The 24,382-nt window shown below is 41.4% G+C and overlaps 1 protein-coding gene across 1 annotated transcript; it reads right to left on the reverse strand.

Moving 5' to 3' along the window:
- Positions 1–478: 478 nt before the first annotated feature.
- LOC124790218 (tRNA (guanine-N(7)-)-methyltransferase) lies at positions 479–16,349 on the reverse strand. The gene is made up of 6 exons (XM_047257768.1): positions 16,136–16,349; positions 13,047–13,189; positions 3,032–3,216; positions 2,834–2,947; positions 734–835; positions 479–659 (listed from the first exon to the last, which is right to left on the reverse strand). Exons 1-6 carry the CDS (start codon positions 16,288–16,290, stop codon positions 534–536), a joined length of 825 nt encoding a protein of 274 aa, XP_047113724.1. The 5' UTR covers positions 16,291–16,349; the 3' UTR covers positions 479–533.
- Between the last annotated feature and the right edge of the window lie 8,033 nt (positions 16,350–24,382).

Raw genomic sequence — 24,382 nt, forward strand, 5'->3', positions numbered from 1 at the left:
ATAAATATCTTTTAAATTAACAGAAAAGTTCCATGTTTGGGTAAATGTTCATGTCCAATGGACTGTTTCATCCACTGCCCAAATTACCTTTACTGGCATCAAGTACCTTCACGTTAAGAAACACCTTGGTGGTAAAAGTTTTTAACAGCAGTAAAGAAGTCCATTTGCAAATAGTGTTGATACCTAATTTTTAGATATGCTTCGGTTTAGTTCAGTACTCATGTATTCTCTTTAAGATAAGTGACTAAACTATTCTCTTTGCCTCCCCCTCCCCATTCTATATTACTATTGTTCTTTTACATTTGTACTGAACATGTACAGTATTTTCATTCCAGTTACTGCAGCCAAAACATCTAATTCTTTATCATTCCATTTGAATTTAAGTTCCAGAACACATTGGTGCCATTTGTACACAGCTGAGACGACTACTAGAACTGCACGCAGTTATGTCAGTTCTCTAAAAAATATTTTACAACCGTATTTGTATGTGATTTTATTGAAAATAAAGTAAATAACATGTACATAAATTTGCATCATTTTGAAACATAAGGATCTGGAACTCTCCTGAAGACTGCCAGAAATTTCTCACCATGGTTACGGGAAACTTTCTGACCTTCTTCAGAACTGTCGTACAGCTTCTCAATAACTGGATCATCCTTCTGAAAACAGAGAATGTATTGGTTACCAGTTGCAAAAATTGTAGTGTTACTAACTGATTCCTGTGACTACTTACAATATCGTCATCCGAAAGCCGAACAAACAAAGGATGCTCAGTGAAATGTTGCACCATCCATTCATGGAGGTCCCTGACGTCTGTTACTGTATACACTACTGCCTGAAAAGATGAAAACATCGTGATCTGTATCACAGAGAAGTAAACTAGTAAAATGGTGAGTGAGCGAGAGCGAGAGAGAGAGAGAGAGAGAGAGAGAGAGAGAGAGAGAGAGGGGGGGGGGGCAGTGTGGGTTTGGAGGGGAGAGTATGTGCAAACATGTCTATGACCATTTCCAAGGGTGGCTGGAGGACTGAATTGTAGCAAGATAAGGCCACAGAAGATACAATAGGTGTAAAACATGTGAGCAAAACTACAATTATTTGGGTACACTAGATTGAGGTGCCCATTCCCAATAGTAGCTCCTCCAACAGCTAAAACTGCTCTCATTTTACAGTAATCTGTACTTTTCCAGAGTCACATGCTAAATACAAGTGGTGTTAAAACACACATAACACAAAGATCTTCTTCATACTTCCAAGCAAACTGATCCAATCACAAAATACTTAATATCTGCAAACACGGTTGCTGCCACTTCACACTGTGAATGATCCAGCCAGACATCCATTAGTACAAAATTATTTATTCTAATGGTACATCCAACCACCAGTATAACTCAGAAATTATTATTCTGTTCACATCTGTTAGCTACCTTGACAATCTATTACCCAAAAAACTGATGAGACTGCATCAGAATTTAATGATTTTTTCCAGATTTTACAGAAGCATGCTGTTTGTTGCTTAGTTACCCAAACAAGTGCTATGACTGCATATGAAATTAATGAATTTTTTGATAGATTTCAGAGGAACATCCTTGTTTTTGCTCAGTATTATCTTAGTATGAATCAATCAAGCAACTTCTTTGATATGACACAGGTAGAAGATACCGAACCCCTGCTGTGGGATGGGCTCCATCCCATTTAAAGTTATATTGATTGTCCTTATCACATATTACATTGCATTAACATTCTCTCAGATTATGATGACCTCTGACGACCCTTTCCTATTTCATATGTTTCATACTCATCAGACCACATTTATAATAAATCTGATCCAATGCACAAATATCTCCATCTATCCCATCTCCAGTCTCAATAAGATCAATTTCATTAAAGACTCCTAAGGTAAGTTTCACAATGCTTGTACATTAAAACTTCCATCCATATCAAGTCTGTCTTATCTTCAGGTTCTTGTATGACATGTTTCATGAATCAAGAGCCACCAGAACCTTAGGCAGACGTATTATATGCAATTTTCTTGATGGAGGGCAGTTACAATACTTACATTCAAGAAGCACATTCAATAGGTACCTGAAGATGAGACACTATTATCTTGAAATCAATAGTTAGATGTGAGATAAACATAAAAATAAAATATAAAATACAGCTGCAAGGACACTGATTTTCACTGGAATAAAAAAAATTCATTTTGTGTCTTCTGGCAGTTTGAAAGCCCTATTTTTTCTTAGTTTGGCACACTTACGTATGCTAATTAGGAGTCAATGAGCATTTATTATAAGGTTCTGGAAAAGCCTAGGAAATACATTTTGGAACTTGACTACAACTTGGACTTCTAGAAGGTGCCTCTAAAGGTAGTTACATGACTTCAAAATCAATAGCAGTATCATCTGAACAGAACAATAAATGGCATACCTGGAAGAAAAATGAATTACACAGTGAAATCGCCAGCAGCTGACAGCCTCTAGTTGTGTAAATACTCATTTCATAATGAAATCTACTAAGTCACAGGAAAAAAAAATGATAAGGTGACCAAGCAGTATTTTTCGTGAATTGAATTCTCTGCCCGTGCTTGCAAGAATGTGATTTTAATGATAAAAATGAAAATCTTAATTGGTTTTATAGTGATTTTATTCACTGTGTAACTGGCTTTTGGCATCTTGGTTGTGACCAAGGAAGGCAAAAAAGTGATAAGCAAGTAAATAAAAAATATTGCAGAATCAGGAAAGAAAATTTCTATGCTATATACAATTATACTGGCTTCACACAATCACAAAAAACATACACTCTGTGCCAACAAAAATTAACAGAACTTTTAACTTACATCAACAGCTAAGACATAAGCATATTCTGCCAAAAGTGTTTTGTTAATAATTCTCCATTTGTGCTTAGACTTCTTGAAATGAGGATCAGGGTACAAGAAGAACATTTTCTTCAGCTGAAACAGTTAAACAAAAGTAAGTATCCAGACCAAAGATAATCAAAATTCGGTCAGAGAGAAGTTCTGAGCATACTAACATACTTGTCCTTTTCTAAAAAAGTTGGGAAGATACTTCATTGCATTTGAGCGGAGGCAAGCTATGTTCTCATACTTGCCAGGATACTGGAGCCTCAAGGCAGATATTCGATCCATTACGTAGTCTGAAACTTTTATGCGAATTTCCATGCCTAGCATAAGTGTGTCCGGGAACATTGGTGATAAAGTAACTGAAAGTAAGTAAATCATTCTTTTAAAAATATTGAACAGTAAAGGAAAAAACAGAACAGAAACAAATAAATATTTCATTAGTTTTCACTTTTTCCTATATTAAACCCCCCCCCCCCCCCCCCCCCCCAATATGCAGTTTCACACCTGTAGTTGTTGGGGAAGAGGAAATGATTAGTGTGGTGTCACCACCAGAGACCACACTTGCTAGGTGGTAGCCTTTAAATCGGCTGCGGTCCGTTAGTATACGTCAGATCCGCGTGTCGCCACTATCAGTGATTACAGACCAAGTGCCGCCACATGGCAGGTCTAGTCTAGAGAGACTCCCTAGCACTCGCCCCAGTTGTACAGCCAACATTGCTAGCGATGGTTCACTGTCTACATACACTCGCATTTTCGGAGACAGTTTAGCATAGCCTTGAGCTATGGCATTTGCTACGACCTAGCAAGGCGCCATATTCAGTTACTATGAATGTATTCTGAACAGATAATATTGTGAATCATGTACTGTCAAGAGTGACGTTCATCATTAATGGATTAAAGTTAAGTATCAAACTAATTATGTCCACTTTCTGAATTCTAATTCCTTGTTATGTTCCAGACCTCACGTCAATATAGTTCTTCCCTCCTCACGCCAGCCTGCATGAGCTAAAACGCGTGCATTTCGGCCTCCACTAGTAACACGGTGTTGGCTCTTCTGCCAACACAACAATTAGTGTAACTGGAAGAGGAAATATGGAGCTAGGAACAGGTAGGAAAGTATAGGCAGGTAGAAGAGGGAAAAATGGATTTTCAGTGGCAGCAGTGAACTGTACATTAATACTGATAATGATCCCAAGTTGAGAGGGGGCATGGTTACAGAATTGAGAGGTAAGAGGATCTGGTGCTTGTATGTGGGGGGGCAGCAAGGCCACATATGATGAACAGTCTAGATCACAACTCACATCCCACCACATAAATATTACTAACTTTATCCGTTAAGAATGTCAAGTGACTGTCTGGTTCAAAAAGCCTAACTGGCCATTCAGGATACTGGTTTTGTGTTGTTAAAGCATTATTTTTGCTGTCACTCATTATTGGGTTTTGTGCTCATGAGATGGCCATTAACAATCATACTGTGTTAAATTGATATTAGTTTGTGTTTGGATTGAGCTTTTTATATTTGACACACACACACACACACACACACACACACAAACACACACACAAATTTTACAATATGTGTACATTTGTAGGTTACTTCTATATTGAAATCGATATTAATGTAGCTTTTTACGAATTTTCGGGTTGTCTTTGTTAGCTAAAGGTGATGACTTATTGTGGTTGGTGGGTATAGTGAAGTTCATTGTAACTATTTCGATCAAGCTGGGCTTTCGATAATAGTTACATGAGCGAGTTTTCATATCACTGACTTTGTTTGAGCTAAACAACTAAAGTTAACTTTTCGATACTGGCGTTTTGGTGCTATGTGTGGTGTTGTGATGTAGTGTACTTAATTTTAGCTATGTAAGTCAAGAGAAATTTCCAATAACAGTTTTTGCAGATTCATTTGTTTGTTGGTATAGTACAGTTCACTTTTCCTGATTTCATTTAGGCCTGTTGAGTTTTTTTGGATTTCAATTGCTGGATTTTTGTGTAAGTTTATATTTTGGATTGTATTTAATGGTAGGAATGTTGCATATTTTGTTTGTTCCTGTCAAAAAACCACTAGCTGCAATGGGTGCTTCACTAGTTTGATGTTTTTGTCAGTTAAATACATTTCATATTATATTTGTCTGTTCATGTTTTTAACATGTGACATTACGATACTGTATTGTAGAAGAGCAAAATGGTGGTATCCCCCATCTTGATAATGTAACCAGCCAAAGCCGATATTTTGATAGTTCCAAAAAACTTACATAATTGCTGCTGTACCGATCAACAGAGGCTATATATCAAACATTATACCTTCACTGTAAAGCTGAATTGGGCTTTCTATTATTTAAATTTAATTTATAGTATTAATTCAGGTGTCTTTGAGGCCCCTACAATGATCAGTTAGGTGTCTTCCTCAACTTATTGTAGTACACACATCCCTGATAGCATAAAAATCAAAAAATGAAACAATCCTCATGCCACTATAAACGATGTACTGTTCATTCACCAGATGCTGTAATCAATTTGGGTTACTATTACAGTGGGTGACATAATGGGCAGCTGTATCATGAAAGTATATGTTAGACTGTGAGGTATGGAGACAAATCTCAGTGATGTGTCATTGTCAGGTAGACTGTGAAACTGAAGCCAAAATTACAACTCCCTCAGTAATGAATGTAACATGATATCTTGCGAAACAATACCAAATGTCTTTTCCGGAAATAATCTAGAAAACATAGTTTGAAAGATTGCTCATGGTGAAAATAGGTAAAGTCTAATGGCAACAGATATAACTTCTTTGAAGATGTCCATATTGAAATTGGCATTAGCAAATATGATATGGTGACAGATGATTACCAACATGTAAAGGGCAAATAAAACATGCAAAAAGACTTGCATGAACAGTAATTTAGATGAAGTGACAGAAGTGTTATATCTCAATGAGACTCTTGAAACATTTAGCTCTGGGCAGCGGCATGTAATGTGAACTCTGGCTGAAATTTAGGAGAGCAGCTGACCAAGTACTTGTACCTAGTAGAACAGTTTGTGATGTATGGGACAGCCCATGGTACTATCTATATAATGAAATTTCTAAAGTAACAGCAACTAACACAAACCTCACAAAGGTAGACAGAGAGAAATGCTAAATGAAACAAGTTTGGTTGTCAAACGAGCAACACATTAAGCCTTCAATGACTACTCTAGCAGAACATTATCTTATGTAAAGACTGCCAGTGGCATCAGGAGCTGAAATTTAGCATAGCAAAGCAAAAGCAGAAATGCTGAACTCAATTCTCATATGTTCCCTTACAAAGGAGATCCATGGAGAACCAGTCAGATAATTCTGCAAAGATAAGTGACACAGTGACACACACACACACACACACACACACACACACACACACACACACACACACACATTAGAACCACATGAACAGCTTAAATAACTAAAATTGGACAATATGCCAAAGCCTGATGGTGTCCCTATTTGTGTCTGAGATAGCACACATTTAAATCATAATAGTGTGTAGATACCATGGACAAAGAGCTGTGACCAACAGCTGGAAGGAAATACAGACCACAAATGTCTGCAAAGGTAGAAGTGCTCAACAAAACTATTGAACAATATCATTGGCAACCATCTATTGTACAATCTTAAAATATAATCTGGGCCCTGTAGTGAGGCACAATAACCAGCATGGGCTCTGAAAACATCACTCAATGCAAAACCCATGGAAACCATGGATCAAGGCACTCAGGTAGATACAGCATTCTTGGATTTTTTTGATTCAGTAGCACACCAACACTTATTAACAAAGTATGATAATACGAGGCGTTTTTGTTGTGGTCTTCAGCCTGTAGACTGGTTTGATGCTGCTCTCCATGCTATTCTATCCTGTGCAAGCCTGTTCACTCCAAATAAGTGCTGCAACTTACACCCTTCTTAATCTGTTTACTACAGTCACCTCTTGGTCTCCCTCTACAATTTGTACCCCCCACACTTCCCTCCAATACTAAACTGGAGATCCCTTGATGTCTAAGAATGTGTCCTATCAACCTGGCCCCTCTTCTAGTTTGCCAAAAAATTCTTTACTCCCCAATTCCGTCAAGTACTTCCTCGTCAGTTATGTCTGACTGCCTAATCTTCAGAATTCTTCTGTAGCACTATGATACGAAAGCTTGTATTCTCTTTGTGTTTTAAGTGCTTATCATCCATCGTCTCTACTTTGGCTACCATCAGTTATTCTGCTGCTCAAATAACAAAACTCACCTACTACTTTAAGTGTCTCATTTCATAATCTACACTACTGGCCATTAAAATTGCTACACCACAAAGACGACGTGATACAGATGCAAAATTTAAACGACAGGAAGAAGATGCTGTGATGTGCAAATGATTAGCTTTTCAGAGCATTCACACAAGATTGGCACTGGTGGCGACACCTACAATGTGCTGACATGAGGAAAGTTTCCAACTGATTTCTCATACACAAACAGCAGTTGACCAGCGTTGCCTGGTGAAACGTTGTTGTGATGCCTCGTGTAAGGAGGAGAAATGCGTACCATCATGTTTCCGACTTTGATAAAAGTCAGATTGTAGCCTATCACGATTGCAGTTTATCGTATCGCGACATTGCTGCTTGCGCTGGTTGAGAGCCAATGACTGTTAGCAGAATATGGAATCGGTGGGTTCAGGAGAGTGATACGGAACGCCGTGCTGGATCCCAATGGCCTTGTATCACTAGCAGTCGAGATGACAGGCATCTTATCCGCATGGCTGTAACGGAGGGTACAGCCATGTCTCGATCCCTGAGTCAACAGATGGGGACGTTTGTAAGACAACAACCATCTGTGTGAACAGTTCTATGACGTTTGCAGCAGCATGGACTATCAGCTCGGAGACCATGACTGCGGTTACCCTTGATGCTGCATCACAGACAGGAGCACCTGCGACGAACCTGGGTGCACGAATGGCAAAACGTCATTTTTTCGGATGAATCCAGGTTCTGTTTACAGCATCATGATGGTTGCATCCGTGTTTGGCGACATTGCGGTGAACCCACATTGGAAGCGTGTATTCATCATCGCCATACTGGTATATCACCCGGCGTGATGGTATGGGGTGCCATTGGTTACACGTCTCGGTCACCTCTTGTTTGCACCGACGCTGTGGATGTTACATTCCATTTGTTTTACGACCTGTGGCTGTACCCTTAATTCGATCCCTGCGAAACCCTACATTTCAGTAGTATAATGCACGACTGCATGTTGCAGGTCCTGTACAGGCCTTTCTGGATACAGAAAATGTTCGACTGCTGCCCTGGCCAGCACATTCTCCAGATCTCTCACCAATTGAAAGCGTCTGGTCAATGGTGGCCAAGCAGCTGGCTCGTCACAATACGCCAGTCACTACTCTTGATGAACTGTGGTATCATGTTGAAGCTACATGGGCAGCTGTACCTGGACACGCCATCCAAGCTCTGTTTGACTCAGTGCCCAGGTGTATCAAGGCCGTTATTACAGCCACACATGGTTGTGCTGGGTACTGATTTCTCAGAACCTATGCACCCAAATTGCGTAAAAATATAATCACATGTCAGTTATACTATAATATATTTGTCCAATGAATACCCATTTATCATCTGCATTTCTTCTTAGTGAAGCAATTTTAATGGCCAGTAGTGTAATTCCCTCAGCATCACCTGGTTGAGTTTGAATACATTCCATTATCCTTGTTTCCCTTTTGTTGATGTTTACTTTATATCTGCCTTTCAAGACACTGTCCATTCCATTCTATTGCCCTTTCAAGTTCTTTGCTGTCTCTGACAGAAAACAATGTCATCAGCAAACCTTAAAGTTTTTATTTCTTCTCCCAGAACTTTAATTCATACTCCAAATGTTTCTTCTTTTTCTTTACTGCTGGCTCAATGTACAGATTGAATAACACTGGTGATGGGCTACAACCCTGTCTCACTCCCTTCTCAACCACTGCTTTCCTTTCATGCCCCTCAACTCTGATAATTGCCATCTGATTACTGTAAAAGTTGTAAATAGCATTTTGTCCCTGTATTTTAGCCCTGCTACACCCAGAATTTCAAAGAGAGTATGCTAGTTAACACTGTCAAAACCTCTCACTATGTCCACAAATGCTATAAATACAAGTTTGTCTTCCCTTAACTATGTTTTAAGATAAGTCATTGATTTAGTATTGTCTAGTGTTTTCCTACATTTCTCTGAAATCCGAACTGATTTTTCCCGGGTCAGCTTCTACCAATTTTTCCACTCTTCTATAAAAAATTCGTGTTAGTATTTTGCAACCATAACTTATTAAACTAATAGTTTGGTAATACACTGGAGTGCCAGAGAAACTTGTATAGGCATGCGTATTCAAGCACAGAGATAAATAAACAGGCGTAGCAGTCAGCAGCGCCTATATAAGACAAAAAGTGTCTGGCGCAGTTGTTACATTGGTCACTGCTGCTACAATGGCACGCAGTGGGACACAGCATCTCTGTGGTAGTGATGAAGTGGGGGTTTTCCCGTATGACCGTTTCACGTGTACTGCGAATATCAGGAATACCCTTGTAGTTTCAGTTGCCCCCGAGACTGCAGTTTTGTGTGAGAGTTGCATTTGTGTGTGTGTGTGTGTGTGTGTGTGTGTGTGTGTGTGTGTTGTTGTTGACGAAGGCTTTAATGGCCAAAAGCTATAATTGTGAGAGTCTTTTTGTTGTGCCTGTCTGCAACTCAGCATCTCCACCATACGGTGAGTGGCAACTTTCCTTTTCATAATATTGTTAGATTCCTTAAATCTTATCTTTAAGGGAGAGCTTCATGTGTGTGATATGAGTCTACATATATATTAACAAAGAAACTAGATGTAAAGTCTTTACTAACAATAATTTCTTTGTAATATAGTACAGTTAACACTAGATCTGCTACTTCTGAGGACAATTGATACTTACTTAAATAACTACTGTTTATCTCCCACTCAGAGTGAACACATTCATATTTATCACAGAATAACAGTTACCTACAGCTGTATAAGTACAGGCCCATTTACTGTGAACAGTACTACTTCTCGTGCAGCCGAAAGGAGCCTCTTGCGTTACTTCTGACACACAACTCACGATCTTGATTATGGACTCTCATTTAGTCACAATTTTAAGAAGTGCTTTGTGACTGAATAAGTTTAATATATTATTGGAGTTTATTTTTTCTCTTTTTGACCTGAAAGTTAAATTTAAGTAAGTCACTCATTTTGAGTTTCTGTCTGCATACTAACTACTCAGATTCTTTAATGAAAAATGACTCTCCAGTTCAGTCTTAAGGCTGCAAAGTGGCACGTGTAAATTCCAAGATCGCTATATGCGATGAACGAGGATGATCTGTATCACCACTGTAAGTGGTTTCAGGACAAGGTTCATAAGGATGAAAACTTTGCAGGGTAAGTTGTAGGGTGTGAAGACACACAATTCAAACTCAATGGTACTGCAAATCGCCATAAATGCATCTACTGGGACCCCGAAGAAGGTAGTAAAGATACTGGTGCTTAATGTGTGATGTGGTCTGTCATTGTGTGGTTTGATTGGTCCCTTCTTTTTTGAGTGCACTATAACTGGTCAGACATTCCTTGGTATCTTTCAGTCACGGATTTTGTGTGCCGTCCCAATCTTGTATGGCGATGACAGGTTTTACGTATGCAACAAGATGGAGACTTGCCTCACAATTAAGAAATCAGGTTGACCCTGGATGATTACATGGACATTGAGTAGGTCAAATAGGGCCTCTTGAGAACCCACCTCACACTTCTGATTTGATAGCTGTGGTCTTCTAACTGCTGGTGTCCACAAACGATGACTTGTATCAATAAAAACCTACTACAATCAATAAGTTTAAACAAGGCTGCATAATATGGATATGAAGTCTTTCACGACATATTTCTTGAATAAAAGTCTCTCTGTGTACATGCCAGGCCAATTCAGGATAAAACTCCAAGCTTTCAACCACTACCTCCATGGTCGTCGTAAACTGTAAACTAGCGAGGCTCCCACTTTTATATACACAGGACGGTTTCTGATTGGCTGGAATACATCATAGCAACAGTGATATGGCGCATAGTGAAGTGGTGCCCTCTACTTCCATAGATGTAGTTTCCATCCCGCGTTGCTTGCAGCGCCATCCCTTGAATCAGAAGGTAAAGTGCGGGAAGTTTTCCTCTGCGATTTTTCTTTATCCAGTGCACTCTTCCAGGTGTTACTAAGTGTAATGTCAAACATTTGAATGGTGTACATCCTAACATAAAATTTACAATGGAGGTAGAGAAGGAAGGGAAGTTACCTTTTTTAGATGTTTTGGTGGAGCGAAAACCAGATGGATGACTGGGCCATTCTGTGTAAAGGAAGCCAACACATACAGACTTATATCTGAATAGCTACAGCTTCCATCATCCGTCTCAGAAGAGAACTATGCTGAATACTTTAGTACACAGAGCCACGACTATTTCCGACAAGGACCACCTTGGTCCCGAGATTAAGCATTTGACGACTGTTTTCAAGAAGAATGGTTATTCTGCTGGTGAAATTAAATCAGTATTGTCCGAGAAAGCAATACACAATGCCATCCATAAACAAGAAGAGGACCAACACATAGCGCGGCTTCCACTTTCCAGTTTTCCGACCACCAAGGAAAATTAAGGAAATGTTGAGACCAGTCAAAGATAGTCTCGGCTTAAGGGTGCCAGGAATTTATAGTATTCCTTGCGAATGCAGGGCTAGTCTGTAAGAACCGTTGCCAACCGTTGCATCGAGCACCAGCGCCACCTGAAATACTGGTATTTGGAAAAATCAGCAGTGGCATAACCTGCTTAACAAACATAAGATTTTATTTGAAGAAACGAGAGTAATAGCCCATGCATCGAATTACTGGGACTTTGTGATCCGGGAAGCAGTTGAAATTATACTTAGCGATAATAACTTTAACAGAGACAACAGCTAAGCACTTAACAACACCTGGAAGAGTGCACTGGATAAAGAAAAACCGCAGAGGAAAACTTACCGCACTTCACCTCCTGATTCAAGGGATGGCGATGCAAGCAACGTGGGATAGAAACTACATCTATGGAAGTAGAGGGCACCACTTCACTATGCGCCATATTGCTGTTGCTATGACGTATTCCAGCCAATCAGAAGCCGTCCTGTGTATATAAAAGTGGGAGCCTCGCTAGTTTACGACCGTCAGTTTTAGCCCTGACGACGACCATGGTAGTAGTGGTCGAAAGCTTGGAGTTTTATCCTGAATTGACGCGGCATGTACACCGAGAGACTTTTATTCAAGGCTGCATAATGTACTGCTGTTAGGCCAGGTACAATGATTGATGTTTGGCACCATTTAGAAGCTGCTGGCTGTCATTTCTAACATATAACTTTCTCTGTCTGCGCCGAAAGTTGTTACTGTAAATCAAATTTATAGGAAAACAAGAGCAATGAGTACATTTATTGGATGTTAATGGACAGTAAATTTCAAAAAAGGACAGTTCCTCCAAGTTGACTGATGACACAGAAGTTCTATTGCTGTGGCAGACAAAATAAAAATTTGTTTATTCTGAAAAACTAAATGAAAAGACATATCCTGATTTACTTTCATTACATTTCAAAGCACAACATTTGAAATACATAATGAACAAATTAATGAATAAATGACCAGACTTCATCTTACATCCATCAGGCAAAAGTACTAGTGACAAAATCTGCTTGTACAGAATAGTCATTCAGCAGTTTACACACCAGGAACAGACATGAGCCTCATTGCTTACTCACTCAGCATGTATTTTGGACCTGGATTTCATAGAATGATGATAAAATCGAAGTGATTCAGCTAATTACATTCCACCTAACTGAAATACTTTTATTCACATTAACAGTTTTGTTGACCAACAGTTAGGTATGGATGTTGCACAGCTGCACAACAGTTCAAATTGACGCCCAAGATTAACCTAGGAAATTTCAACTTTCATCTTCAAAAGTGATCTCACTGTCATGTTGGGAACTTGGATACACACCATTTACTTCAGGTATTCACCTCACTGCAAAGAATCGTTATTGAGAAGGTGCAGAAAGCAAATTTATTACAGAATGTATAATACTACCCTAGATTTACTCAATGAACCAAATAGTTATTAAGGATTTTACTCTGTTACCTAGGAGACCACCATAACCACAGCCAATATCAGCAAATTCCACACATTTTGTCTCTGATTTTTCAGCTGAATTTCCCTCCGAATTATTTTTGAAGTACATTGGATACAACTCTGACCAATTCATATTTTCTGGGTGTACTGGGCTAGAAGCAAAACAAGTGGTGATGTTAGAAAACAGCACTTATAAAGTACAAGCAAAACACTGTAGGAAATACAACAGCTACAGTTACTAGCTAAGGATAGCTGAGTGTTTTAAATGAATTGCTTAATGTACCTTTGTCTCTAATTCATACAGTGAAAAGTCTTAGCTGGAATATCAACAATTATGTAAAGGGCAGATTGCCATCCACCATAAATTCATTAACTTATAATGACATTCTGCAGCTGTTTTTTACTAGGAATTATTCTTTGATCACTAAAAACTTAAACTCACAAGTGTTCTCGACTAAACCAACATCAAGATTAGCCTGGTCTTTAGTGTTGTAATCAACTATGTAAGTATTTCAAAAAATGTGTTGCTATCTAATGGCATCTTCAACAGTCCTTTATATTCTTTAATAATGCTATGATAATTATGACAATAATAACAATTTTACTTTCATTAGGTCATTGCAGTAATATAAAATGTCACACACATAATATAATAAAGTTGATAATTTAAAGAAAACAAAAGGCTACTTATTAACATTACAGTTTTATGTTACATTTGGTACATTCCCTTATATTGTAAAATTGGTTGACTATGTGACTATGAACCAGTCAGACAGTGTTTGTTTGAACACTTGTTCTGGTAAATCTTGTACAGTAAGTGATTTAAGTCTGTGATATGGAATTTAAGTACATCTATTGCTTCTTGTGTCATAACAACCTATATTTTCTCCGTCTTCCTCATATAAACTAAAACACTGAACATTGTGTGTGTGTGTGTGTGTGTGTGTGTGTGTGTGTGTGCGTGTGTATGTGCGTGCGCGCATGCAAGCGCACGCACTCGCGCACACTCTTAAATAACAGCATACAATATTATGCTTTCAAATATGATGTTCTGACATATATTTCAGATATAAAATCCCAAAGCTGCCAAATAAATTACTCTTGACAATTTATCACTAACATATTTACATGTTGACCCAAAGATAATTTATCATCTAAATACACCCCAAAAAATTAGCTACCGTTACTTATCTTACTGGTTTTTTTCTCCTGCTGCCTTTGACTAAAAGATCATTTAGTCACAGAGGAGGCACTGTTTTCTGTTCACCCACAACACTTCACACTGTTTCTTCAACCTTAGCTCTCTCCCTCCTTTGGATGGTAGTGTTGTTGCTGTTACTGTTGCTGCTACAACAACTATTGTTGTTAGTGCTGCTTCTGCCACTGTTGTTTTTGCTACGGATGCTGCTAGTTTTGTCAGTGCTGCAATTGTTATTACTGATGGTGTTGTAGCCACTGGAGTTTCTGGTGTGTCCTCAGATGATTCTCCACATGTCCCTAATGTGGATGATGATGTATCAGCTGCCAGATTTTGAAGGTGATATTCCTCATTTGCATCCAATGATTATTCTTAAATTATAGCTGCAGGTGATTGTAATGTTGGTGATATTGTTGCTGGCAATACTGTCCTTGTTATAGGTGCTTTTTCTGTTGTAACAATCTGTTTGGTTATCAGTTGCTTATCCAGTCCGTTAAGATACAAGCTGTGAGCAGTATGAAATCTGTGACCAACGGAGCTGGTGTCAATAATGTGGATTTTTCTGAACGGATTGCAAATATCTGAGTAAAGTTTATTAGTCACTGTGATTTCTTTGTTTACAGAGCACCATTATGGTAAGTCAACCTGTGTGGTATGGTGCAGTAAATGACATTTGTTTGTGCATATGGCCATTTGAGATTTGTTTTTATATGTCGATACTTAAAGCAGTAAAGGAGTTTTGCTATTTGGGGAGCAAAATAACTGATAATGGTCGAAGTAGAGAGGATATAAAATGTAGACTGGCATTGGCAAGGAAGGCGTTTCTGAAGAAGAGAAATTTGTTAACATCGGGTATAGATTTAAGTGTCAGGAAGTTGTTTCTGAAAGTATATGTATGAGTGTAGCCATGTATGAAAGTGAAACATGCACGATAAATAGTTTGGACAAGAAGAGAATAGAAGCTTTTGAAATGTGGTGCTACAGAAGAATGCTGAAGATTAGATGGGTAGATCACATAACGAATGAGGAGGTACTGAATAGGATTGGGGAGAGGAGGAGTTTGTGGCACAACTTGACTAGAAGAAGGGCTCGGTTGGTAGGACATGTTCTGAGGCATCGAGGGATCACATATTTAGTATTGGGGGGCAGCGTGGAGGGTAAAAATCGTAGAGGGAGACCAAGAGATGAATACACTAAGCAGATTCAGAAGGATGTAGGTTGCGGTAGGTACTGGGAGATGAAGAAGCTTGCACAGGATAGAGTAGCGTGGAGAGCTGCATCAAACCAGTCTCAGGACTGAAGACTACAACAACAACAACATGTCATTTGACCCCCTATTAAAACAACAAAACTGTTTTGGTTCAGACTGTCCCAGCTGTAGATTTTACTGGCTTCACTACTTCACACAAAGGGCCGCTTGGTTTCATGACACTGGTTGCTATCAGCTATGTTGATTCATTAATAATTTAGGCAGGTCCATGTCCATGGCTATCTGATAGCACTAATTTTGTATCTAGGTTATTTGCAATTTTTGTCCAGCACTGATCTGAAGTTTGTTCACATTGGTTAGCTAACAGATTTTTATCACTGTGCACTTGGGTTCTTTTGAAAAGTGAAACGGAAAGATGACTCACAGTTGCAGTTACTGTTTGGGTGCTTCTGTTGGTAATGGTATATTTTAAAATACATATCTCTTATAAAAGCTCTGCAATAACTGCGTCTTTGTGGTCCTTTTCAGTTAGTTTTTGGCCCAGATCGTCTAATTTTGTGCAAAACCACACTTTTAGTTTCGGATCCGCTTTCAATCATGTTTTGATAAGATGTTAAACACTAAAATGAACTTACAATAGCGCAAGTATCAATTTAAAAACGACCAAAATTAGTAAATGAAGTTACTCACTAATCAAAGCAGTGGTCTGCAATCGGATTTGAATGAGCCCGTTGCCTATAGTATTTTTTCTGAGGAAGAGCTGCTGCCATTTCAGTGACCAACAGAAATTGGTAATACCACACAATCATACAATGACACAAACCAAAATGTAAACAATCCCACATGCGTAGATTTGTAATTGTACACAAACCAAAGTTACTGTACCAAAAGCAAAGAAAAAGAGATGCGGTCAGAGTTACAAATACCGGCACTTCCAAAGCCGTACAAGTAATCGCCATCACTGTGAAAAATAAGGATAATATTTGGGAAATATAGTGGTATATAATAATTGGTGGGATGTTTGATGACTCTTTAAAGTCGTGTTAGAGTTTAATATTTCGTTTTCGTATTTTGCAAGAACCAAAGTTCTAATTTATGGAGCTGAATCAGTGATCTCTATTGTGCTGAATATGATCTTTGGCGTAATTCGTTTGATTTGATTTGCTTTGCTCCCATTTGATGACATCTTGACATGAAGTACAGAGGGTCAACTGAAGAACGGGATACAACCCGTCGGCTTTGACCAATGACGTCATAGGTTACTTATAGATATTGAGGTCCTTACTTTAGAGTTTAGACCGACAGATACTAAATCGGCTGTCTGCTTTGGATAAATTGTAAATTTAAATAAATGAATGTGTTTTTATAATACAGCACTGGACTTTTTTCGTTTGAATCGATGTAAATAATTGTCTCTTTCCAATTCATTCGGTACTTAACTTCATTCTTAGTGAGTTTGAGATAATGAGGGAGAATAGTTTTTCATTCACAAGAATTTTTAGTTTTTGAATTTCTTTCGCAGGTATGAATTTATCTATTCCCATGAATATGGAAGACTTAAAGCAGGCTTTGTGCGTGGATATGATGGCAATCATTCGATTTCTGCAAATGTCTGATCTTCTTGCTGATTACGTTCGATGTCGTGAGTGCGGCGAACATATGCGCATGATAAGTTCGTCTGCTCGTCGTACTCACGACTTATTCATATGGAGATGTAGATGGCGCTCAAGTAGACTAGGAACATGGTTTGCGAAATCGAAGCTGACCTTGAGGGATGTAATAAAAATTACATACTGTTGGTGTTTGAGGTATCCTGTGTGGTTGTGTGTGCATAAATGTTGTGTGAGTGAGCGTACCGTTTCAGACTGGTATTCGCTTCGTAGGGGAGTTTTTGGGAAATGTATAAAGTGTTGTGGCGTAACAAGCTAGTTACGCCACACTGGGAAGGGAGCCGAAAGAATGGCACGCGTACACACACGCCGACTGGCGTCAAGTCTGGAACAGGATACGTTATGACTGCTATAAAGAAAATACGTAGCTTTGGAATATACTTAACTTTTAATCACTCCTTGTGATACATCTCTCTTGACTATACAAATGAGACTCGTAAGATACATGCACTGTTACAATTGGCGCCTTGCTAGGTCGTAGCCATGGACTTAGCAGAAGGCTATTCTAACTGTCTCTCGGCAAATGAGAGGAAGGCTTCGTCCGTATTGTCGCTAGCAATGTCGTCCGTACAACTGGGGCGAGTGCTCGTCCGTATCTCGAGACCTGCCTTGTGGTGGCGCTCGGTCTGCGATCACACAGTGGCGACACGCGGGTCCGACATGTACTAAATGGACCGCGGCCGATTTAAGCTACCACCTAGCAAGTGTGGTGTCTGGCGGTGACACCACATTCCTCCCCCGCAAATCAGCGAACGGTCATGTTATAAGGCTTCCGCCCGCCGTGGGGAGGACCCCATATTGACGTATGAGATGAGGTGGGGAGCGTAACAACAGGCGAGGCTGTGCCACCCGCACCCGGCCATTCAGTCCGAGGGGAGCTAGGAAACGCCTGAAAACCTAGTCCAGGGTGCACGTCAACATGTGGTGTATGCGCCCGTAAAGAGACAGGAGGGGCCGAAGGGTCGACCTCCATTGTGTCGGGGCATCCGACGCGCGAAGACGCCATGTGGTCCGGAGGGGGCAAGAGTTCCATGGCGGAGGACGGCTGGTCACGGGAAGCGATCGGCGGCGCGTGACCCAGGGAGGCGCTTGGCGGCTGCAGCGAAGCGTCGAATGCGGGCGGCGCCGGCGGGAGAACAGGCGGCGGCGGCGGCGCGTCGCCATGGGGCAAAATGTAAGGCATCGTCGGTAACACCTGGGGATGAGGCGAGCCAGTAGATGGGTCCCCAGGGCGCTGACCGGACGGCACCGTCGCTGAAAGCAGACGGGGAGCGGCAGAACCCGTGCGACGACAGAGGCGCAGCTGTTGAGATGCCGACGCACCTCACCAGAGGCCCCCAAAACCAAATACATCGCGCGGCCGAGGCAGCGAAGAATGCGCCCTGCGAGCCAACGCCGTGAACCTCGATAGTGGCGATAAAATACAACGTCGCCTGGAGCAAAAGCAGGAGACTGCCGCTGCACAGGAACCTGATGCGGCGGATGCAGCAAAGACATCAAGGTTCGATGAGGACGACCGTGGAGCAACTCAGCCGCCGAGCGACCATCGCGGGGCTGAGAGCGATACGAAGACAAAAAGAGCAACAACGCGTCCTCCCGAGAATGCGACTCTTTCAACTTCAACATCTGTGACTTGAAAGTCCGGACCAATCGTTCAGCGGCACCGTTTGACTGAGGCGAAAACGGCGCGGATGGCAGATGTTGAATACCATTGGCCTTGCAGAATGACTGAAATTCTGCGGACATGAATTGTGGGCCATTGTCGAAAACAATAGTCTGCGGAAGACCTTCAATGCAAAAAACAGCAGACAACGCTTGGATGGTGGCAGATGACGTCGTGGAAGACATCCGGACAACAAAAGGAAAATTACTGAAGGCATCTACCAGAACCAACCATCGAGCATTCCAGAACGGACCAGCAAAATCAATGTGCAAGCATTGCCAAGGGGAAGTGGCTTGTGGCCATGCAAAGACTTTCCGCGGCGGCGTGGATTGTTGTTCGGCACACGCCAAGCAAGAAGAACACATATTCGATATCGCAGCATCGATTCCAAACCAACTACAGTGCTGACGAGCAAGTTGTTTCGTTCGCACTATACCCCAATGTGCTTGGTGAAGAGGCCGTAAAACGGAGGACTGTAACGAAAGCGGGAGCACGACTCAGGACTGATCATTATCAGAACGCAACAACAAAACACCACGTCGAACAAAAAGTCTCTCCTTGTGAGTAAAAAATCGGCGAACCAACGGATCCTCGATCCGTGACTTTGACAAGGGCCATTGCGTAGCAACAAAACGCAAAACAGTAGCAAGGACAGGGTCAGCAGCTGTGGCTGTAGCTACACGACGAAAATCAATCGGAAACGATTCGACCACTTCATTGGTTTCTGAATCAATGAACATGCAAGCAAGTTCGGAAGAATCGAATGCTGTATCCTCAGCAACAGGCAAACGGGACAACGCATCGGCGTTTCCGTGCTTAGCAGTGGACCGATACAAGATATCGTAGCGGTACTGCGAGAGGAAAATAGACCAGCGAATGAATTTCTACGCTGTACGTGGAGGTACAGGCTTGTTCGGATGAAAAAGCGACGTCAAAGGTTTGTGGTCTGTGATGATGGTAAAGTGACGACCATACAAGAAATCATGGAACTTAGTAACACCAAACACGAGAGCCAAAGCTTCTTTCTCTATCTGGGAATAATTTCTTTGCGCAGACGAGAGCAATTTTGATGCAAAGGCAATAGGGCGATCATGCGAGCCAACTTTGTGCGCAAGCACAGCACCGATCCCGAAATCCGATGCATCTACCATCAACAAAAGGGGTTTCTGGGGATCGAAAGGCGTAAGGCAAGTATTTGAAAGCAATGCCGATTTCCACTGGCGAAAGGCGCGTTCGCATTCCGTCGTCCAGAGAAACGGAACACCTGTACGGCGTAAGCGATGAAGCGGAGCTGAAAGGGAAGAGGCATTGCGCACATTCACTTACACCGTGTGATTCTAAATCGTGGAACGTTCTTGCGACCTCATCACGCAATGCGTGGGGAACATTGCGCGCTCTGAAAAATTTCGGTTGCGCATTGACTTTCAATTCCAAATGTGCTTCATAGTTTGTAGCGCAACCAAGGCCCGGTGCAAAATTGTCTGCAAATTCTTCACATAGCCGAGAAACACTGTCTGAAGGCACAGTCTGATTCACTGATAGGACCTGATTTACAATAGACATGTTAAACAACTGAAATAAATCTAACCCAAACAAGTTCACTGCAGTAGAAGAACGAAGAACGTAAAATGACACAAGTTTTGTTTGTCCTTTATATGTTGCAAGAAGAGTGCACTGTCCTAACACAGGTATATTCTGTCCTGAATAACTATGTAACTTAACATTCGCGGCACGCAACGGAGGTTTGCCCAGTTGTTTGTACGTGTCGTGATTGAGCAATGAAACTGCAGCTCCGGTATCGAGCTGGAATGGTATGACCTTGCCATTAAAATCCAAATCTACAAAAAGTTTATTGTCCTGCTGACGATAAGAGCGACTGTTTTGTGCAAATTGAACAGACACTTGTACAGAATCACTTGCTAATTGACGTGATTTCCGGCGACGGCGACGCACACGTTTTGTGGGACGAACACAGTCACTGTTAGAGAAAGTATCACTGGACGAAGCGGAATTAACTACATGAATGTCCATGGGCGAAGGTCCACGAGCCTGAGTGTCCTTGGTTCGATTCTGGCGCGAAGCAAAGGGCCTGGAATCGTTGCGATTGTCTGATCTGAGCTTTTTCTGGCAAACACTTTGAACATGTCCTTTCCTATTGCAGAAAAAGCAAATAGCTCGGCGTGACGGGCAATGTTCACGCGAATATCTAGTAGCACACCGCGGGCACGATTTCACTACATTTGTGGGCTGGCGCGGCACACGTGGCTTAGAGCGCGGCGGCAGCTGCGTTTGTGTGTGCGAGGGCAGTTGACCGGGCCGCGCAGCTCGCCCGGCGGGCCGGTTAATGTTACACACTGCTGGCGAAGTTTCAAAAGATTCCTGAGCACAGTCAAGTGTGTCTTGTCTATCCAATATGTCTATCACTTGTTGAAGGGAGGGATTAACTAGTTTCAAAATTTGCTCCCGTATGCGAACATCAGAAACGTTCTGTGCAATTGCATCACGCACCATTGTATCTGAATAAGAAAGGCCACAGTCACAATCAAAGGCACAGTCCCTAGTAAGTCTTTGCAATGTTGCTACCCACTCCCTAATAGTTTGACCGGCCGTACGTTTTGTACGAAAGAAAGTATACCTTTTTGCAACTACATTAACTGTTTCTTTGAAATAGGCATCTAAAGCAGACAAAAGTTCTTTGTAGGACAGAGTTGCTACGTCGCGTCGGGGAAACAATTTCACTATCACATGGTAGGTGGACACACCGACACAAGAAAGCAAAAATGGCTGCTGCTCATTACCTTGAATTCTGTAGGCGGCTAGATGAAATCCGAACTGTCGGGACCATTCAGTCCAAGATTCGTGCGCCGCATTAAAACTGCGAAACGGCGGTGCAACTGCATGTTGTGGCTGCGGTAGCGGTGAAGCAGCGGCTGCCGCATCGGTTTGAATGGCACGTTGACCCTGGGCGAGCTGGCCAAGGGCATCCAATAACGCCTGCGTCTGCTGATTCTGCAAGCGATAAAATTCGGACAGTACATCTGGCAAAGCCATGACACAAGTAAATGTAAGCAATCAGAGCAAAGCAAGTAGAAAGAACACGATCCTGTAATCCACTTTGAATCCTCGTCGTCAATCTGTTGTGGCGTAACAAGCTAGTTACGCCACACTGGGAAGGGAGCCGAAAGAAAGGCACGCGTACACACAGGCCGACTGGCGTCAAGTCTGGAACAGGATACGTTATGACTGCTATAAAGAAAATACGTAGCTTTGGAATATACTTAACTTTTAATCACTCCTTGTGATACATCTCTCTTGACTATACAAATGAGACTCGTAAGATACATGCACTGTTACAATTGGCGCCTTGCTAGGTCATAGCCATGGACTTAGCAGAAGGCTATTCTAACTGTCTCTCGGCAAATGAGAGGAAGGCTTCGTCCGTATTGTCGCTAGCAATGTCGTCCGTACAACTGGGGCGAGTGCTCGTCCGTATCTCGAGACCTGCCTTGTGGTGGCGCTCGGTCTGCGATCACACAGTGGCGACACGCGGGTCCGACATGTACTAAATGGACCGCGGCCGATTTAAGCTACCACCTAGCAAGTATGGTGTCTGGTGGTGACACCACATAAAGTATAGGCGGCCTTGGGGGGGGGGGGGGGTCGCTTGGTGTTATAGTCAAAATCGACAAGTGTCATTTTGCCAAAACCAAATAGAACAGGGAGGAACCTGTGGGATTTTGCGGGCTGTAATTTCAGGCCCACAATGTGATGATGTAGTTTTTGAAGTAGTTCCTAATCGAACAAGGAAGGTTTTGGTGAGATTAATCACAGATCATGTTGCAGAGGGATTTGTAGTTATTTCCAATGTTTCTCTTCATATACGGAATTGGGGAATAGGGGTTTTCACCACCTTGTCGTCAATCATAACACTGAATTCAGATCTTTATGAGCTGGGGATTTTATCAATAGCATAGAAGGTTATTGATCAGCTCTCCTGAGCAGCATGTTGTAAGGCATCCCAGATATGCTCAATAATGTTTGTGTTTGGGGAGTTTGCTAACCAGCAGAAGTGTTTAAACTCAGAAGAGTGTTACTGGAGCCACTCTGCAGTTGCTTTCTTCTGCTGGAATTACCCAAGTCTGTTGGAAAACACAAATGACATGAATGAACGCAGGTGATCAGACAGGATGCTTACGTACATGTCATCTGTCAGAGTCATACCTAGATGTATCAAGTCTACCATATCATTGCAACTGTACATGCCCCACACCATTACAGAGCCTCCATCAGCTCGAACAGTCCCCCGCTGGCATACAGGGTCCATGGATTTATGAGGTTGTCTCGACACCCATACATGCCCATCTGCTCGATACAATTTGAAATGAGACTCATCTGACCAGGCAACGTGTTCAGTCATCGACAGTCCAATGTCAGTGATGACAGGCCTAGGCGAGGCGTGAAGCTTTGTGTTGTGCAGTCATCAAGGGTACATGACTGGGCCTTTGGCTCCAAAAGCCCATATTGATGGTGTTTCATTTTATGTTTCATACACTGAGACTTGTTGATGACCCAGCATTGAAATCTGCAGCAATTTGTGGAGAAGTTGCACTTCTAAGTTGAATGATTCTCTTCAGTCATCATCAGTCCTGTTTTTGCAGGATCTTTTTTCGGCTGCAACAATGTTGGAGATTTGCTGTTTTACCAGGCTCCTGATATTCACGGTACACCCATGAAATGGTCGTATGGGGAAAATCCCCACTTCATCACTACCTCGGAGATGATGTGTCCATTGCTCATGCGTCAACTATAGCACCACATTCAAACTCACTTAAATCTTGATAACCTGCCATTGTAGCAGCAGTAAGTGATCTAACAACTGCACCAGACACTTGTCTTATATAGGCGTTGACAACCTCAGTGCCATATTCTACCTGTTATACATATCTCTGTGTTTGAATAAGCATACTATACCAGTTTCTTTGGTATGTAAGTGTATAATTACATTTTGTTTGGTACTTCCCAAATGTAAAAGTACAGGGTGAGAATAACACTGTTAGAAATCATTTGAAAATGGACAGTTACTGAACATCAGAGAAAGAAGACAGATTATGGAATTTGAAATGCATACTGAAGAAGATAGAAGAGAGTCATCAGAATTTGTCAAGGAGAGGGGGGGGGGGGGAGGGTTGGAGGATATGTTGCTGTTTATGAACAGGTATTCCATTAATTGGAGTTTGTCCAATGAAGCAGTTTGTCAGAGGCAACTGTGATCTAGAAGGACTCAGGAGGAGTTGATGGTATACCCAGCAGAATCTGAGAACTGTCCTTCCAATACATTATTGACTCCCTCATCCACATATGTAACTGCTCGTGAGAAAAAAGCATGTTTCCTGATCAACTAAAAACATCCAAAATTATTCTGAAATTCAAACGTATATTAACATACAGTTTTTGAAAAGTGCTGGAAAAAATATTGTACAACAAGTTAAAACATTTTTAAAACAAAATTGGAGTATTATCTAATTCTCAACATGGTTTCTGAAGTAAGAGATCAACTGAGAGGGCAGTCTGTGAATACATAACCACTGTTTTAAAAGCCATTGA

The sequence above is a fragment of the Schistocerca piceifrons genome, chromosome 1 (genome assembly GCF_021461385.2).
Source record: "Schistocerca piceifrons isolate TAMUIC-IGC-003096 chromosome 1, iqSchPice1.1, whole genome shotgun sequence".
NCBI classification, from domain to species: Eukaryota; Metazoa; Arthropoda; class Insecta; order Orthoptera; family Acrididae; genus Schistocerca; species Schistocerca piceifrons.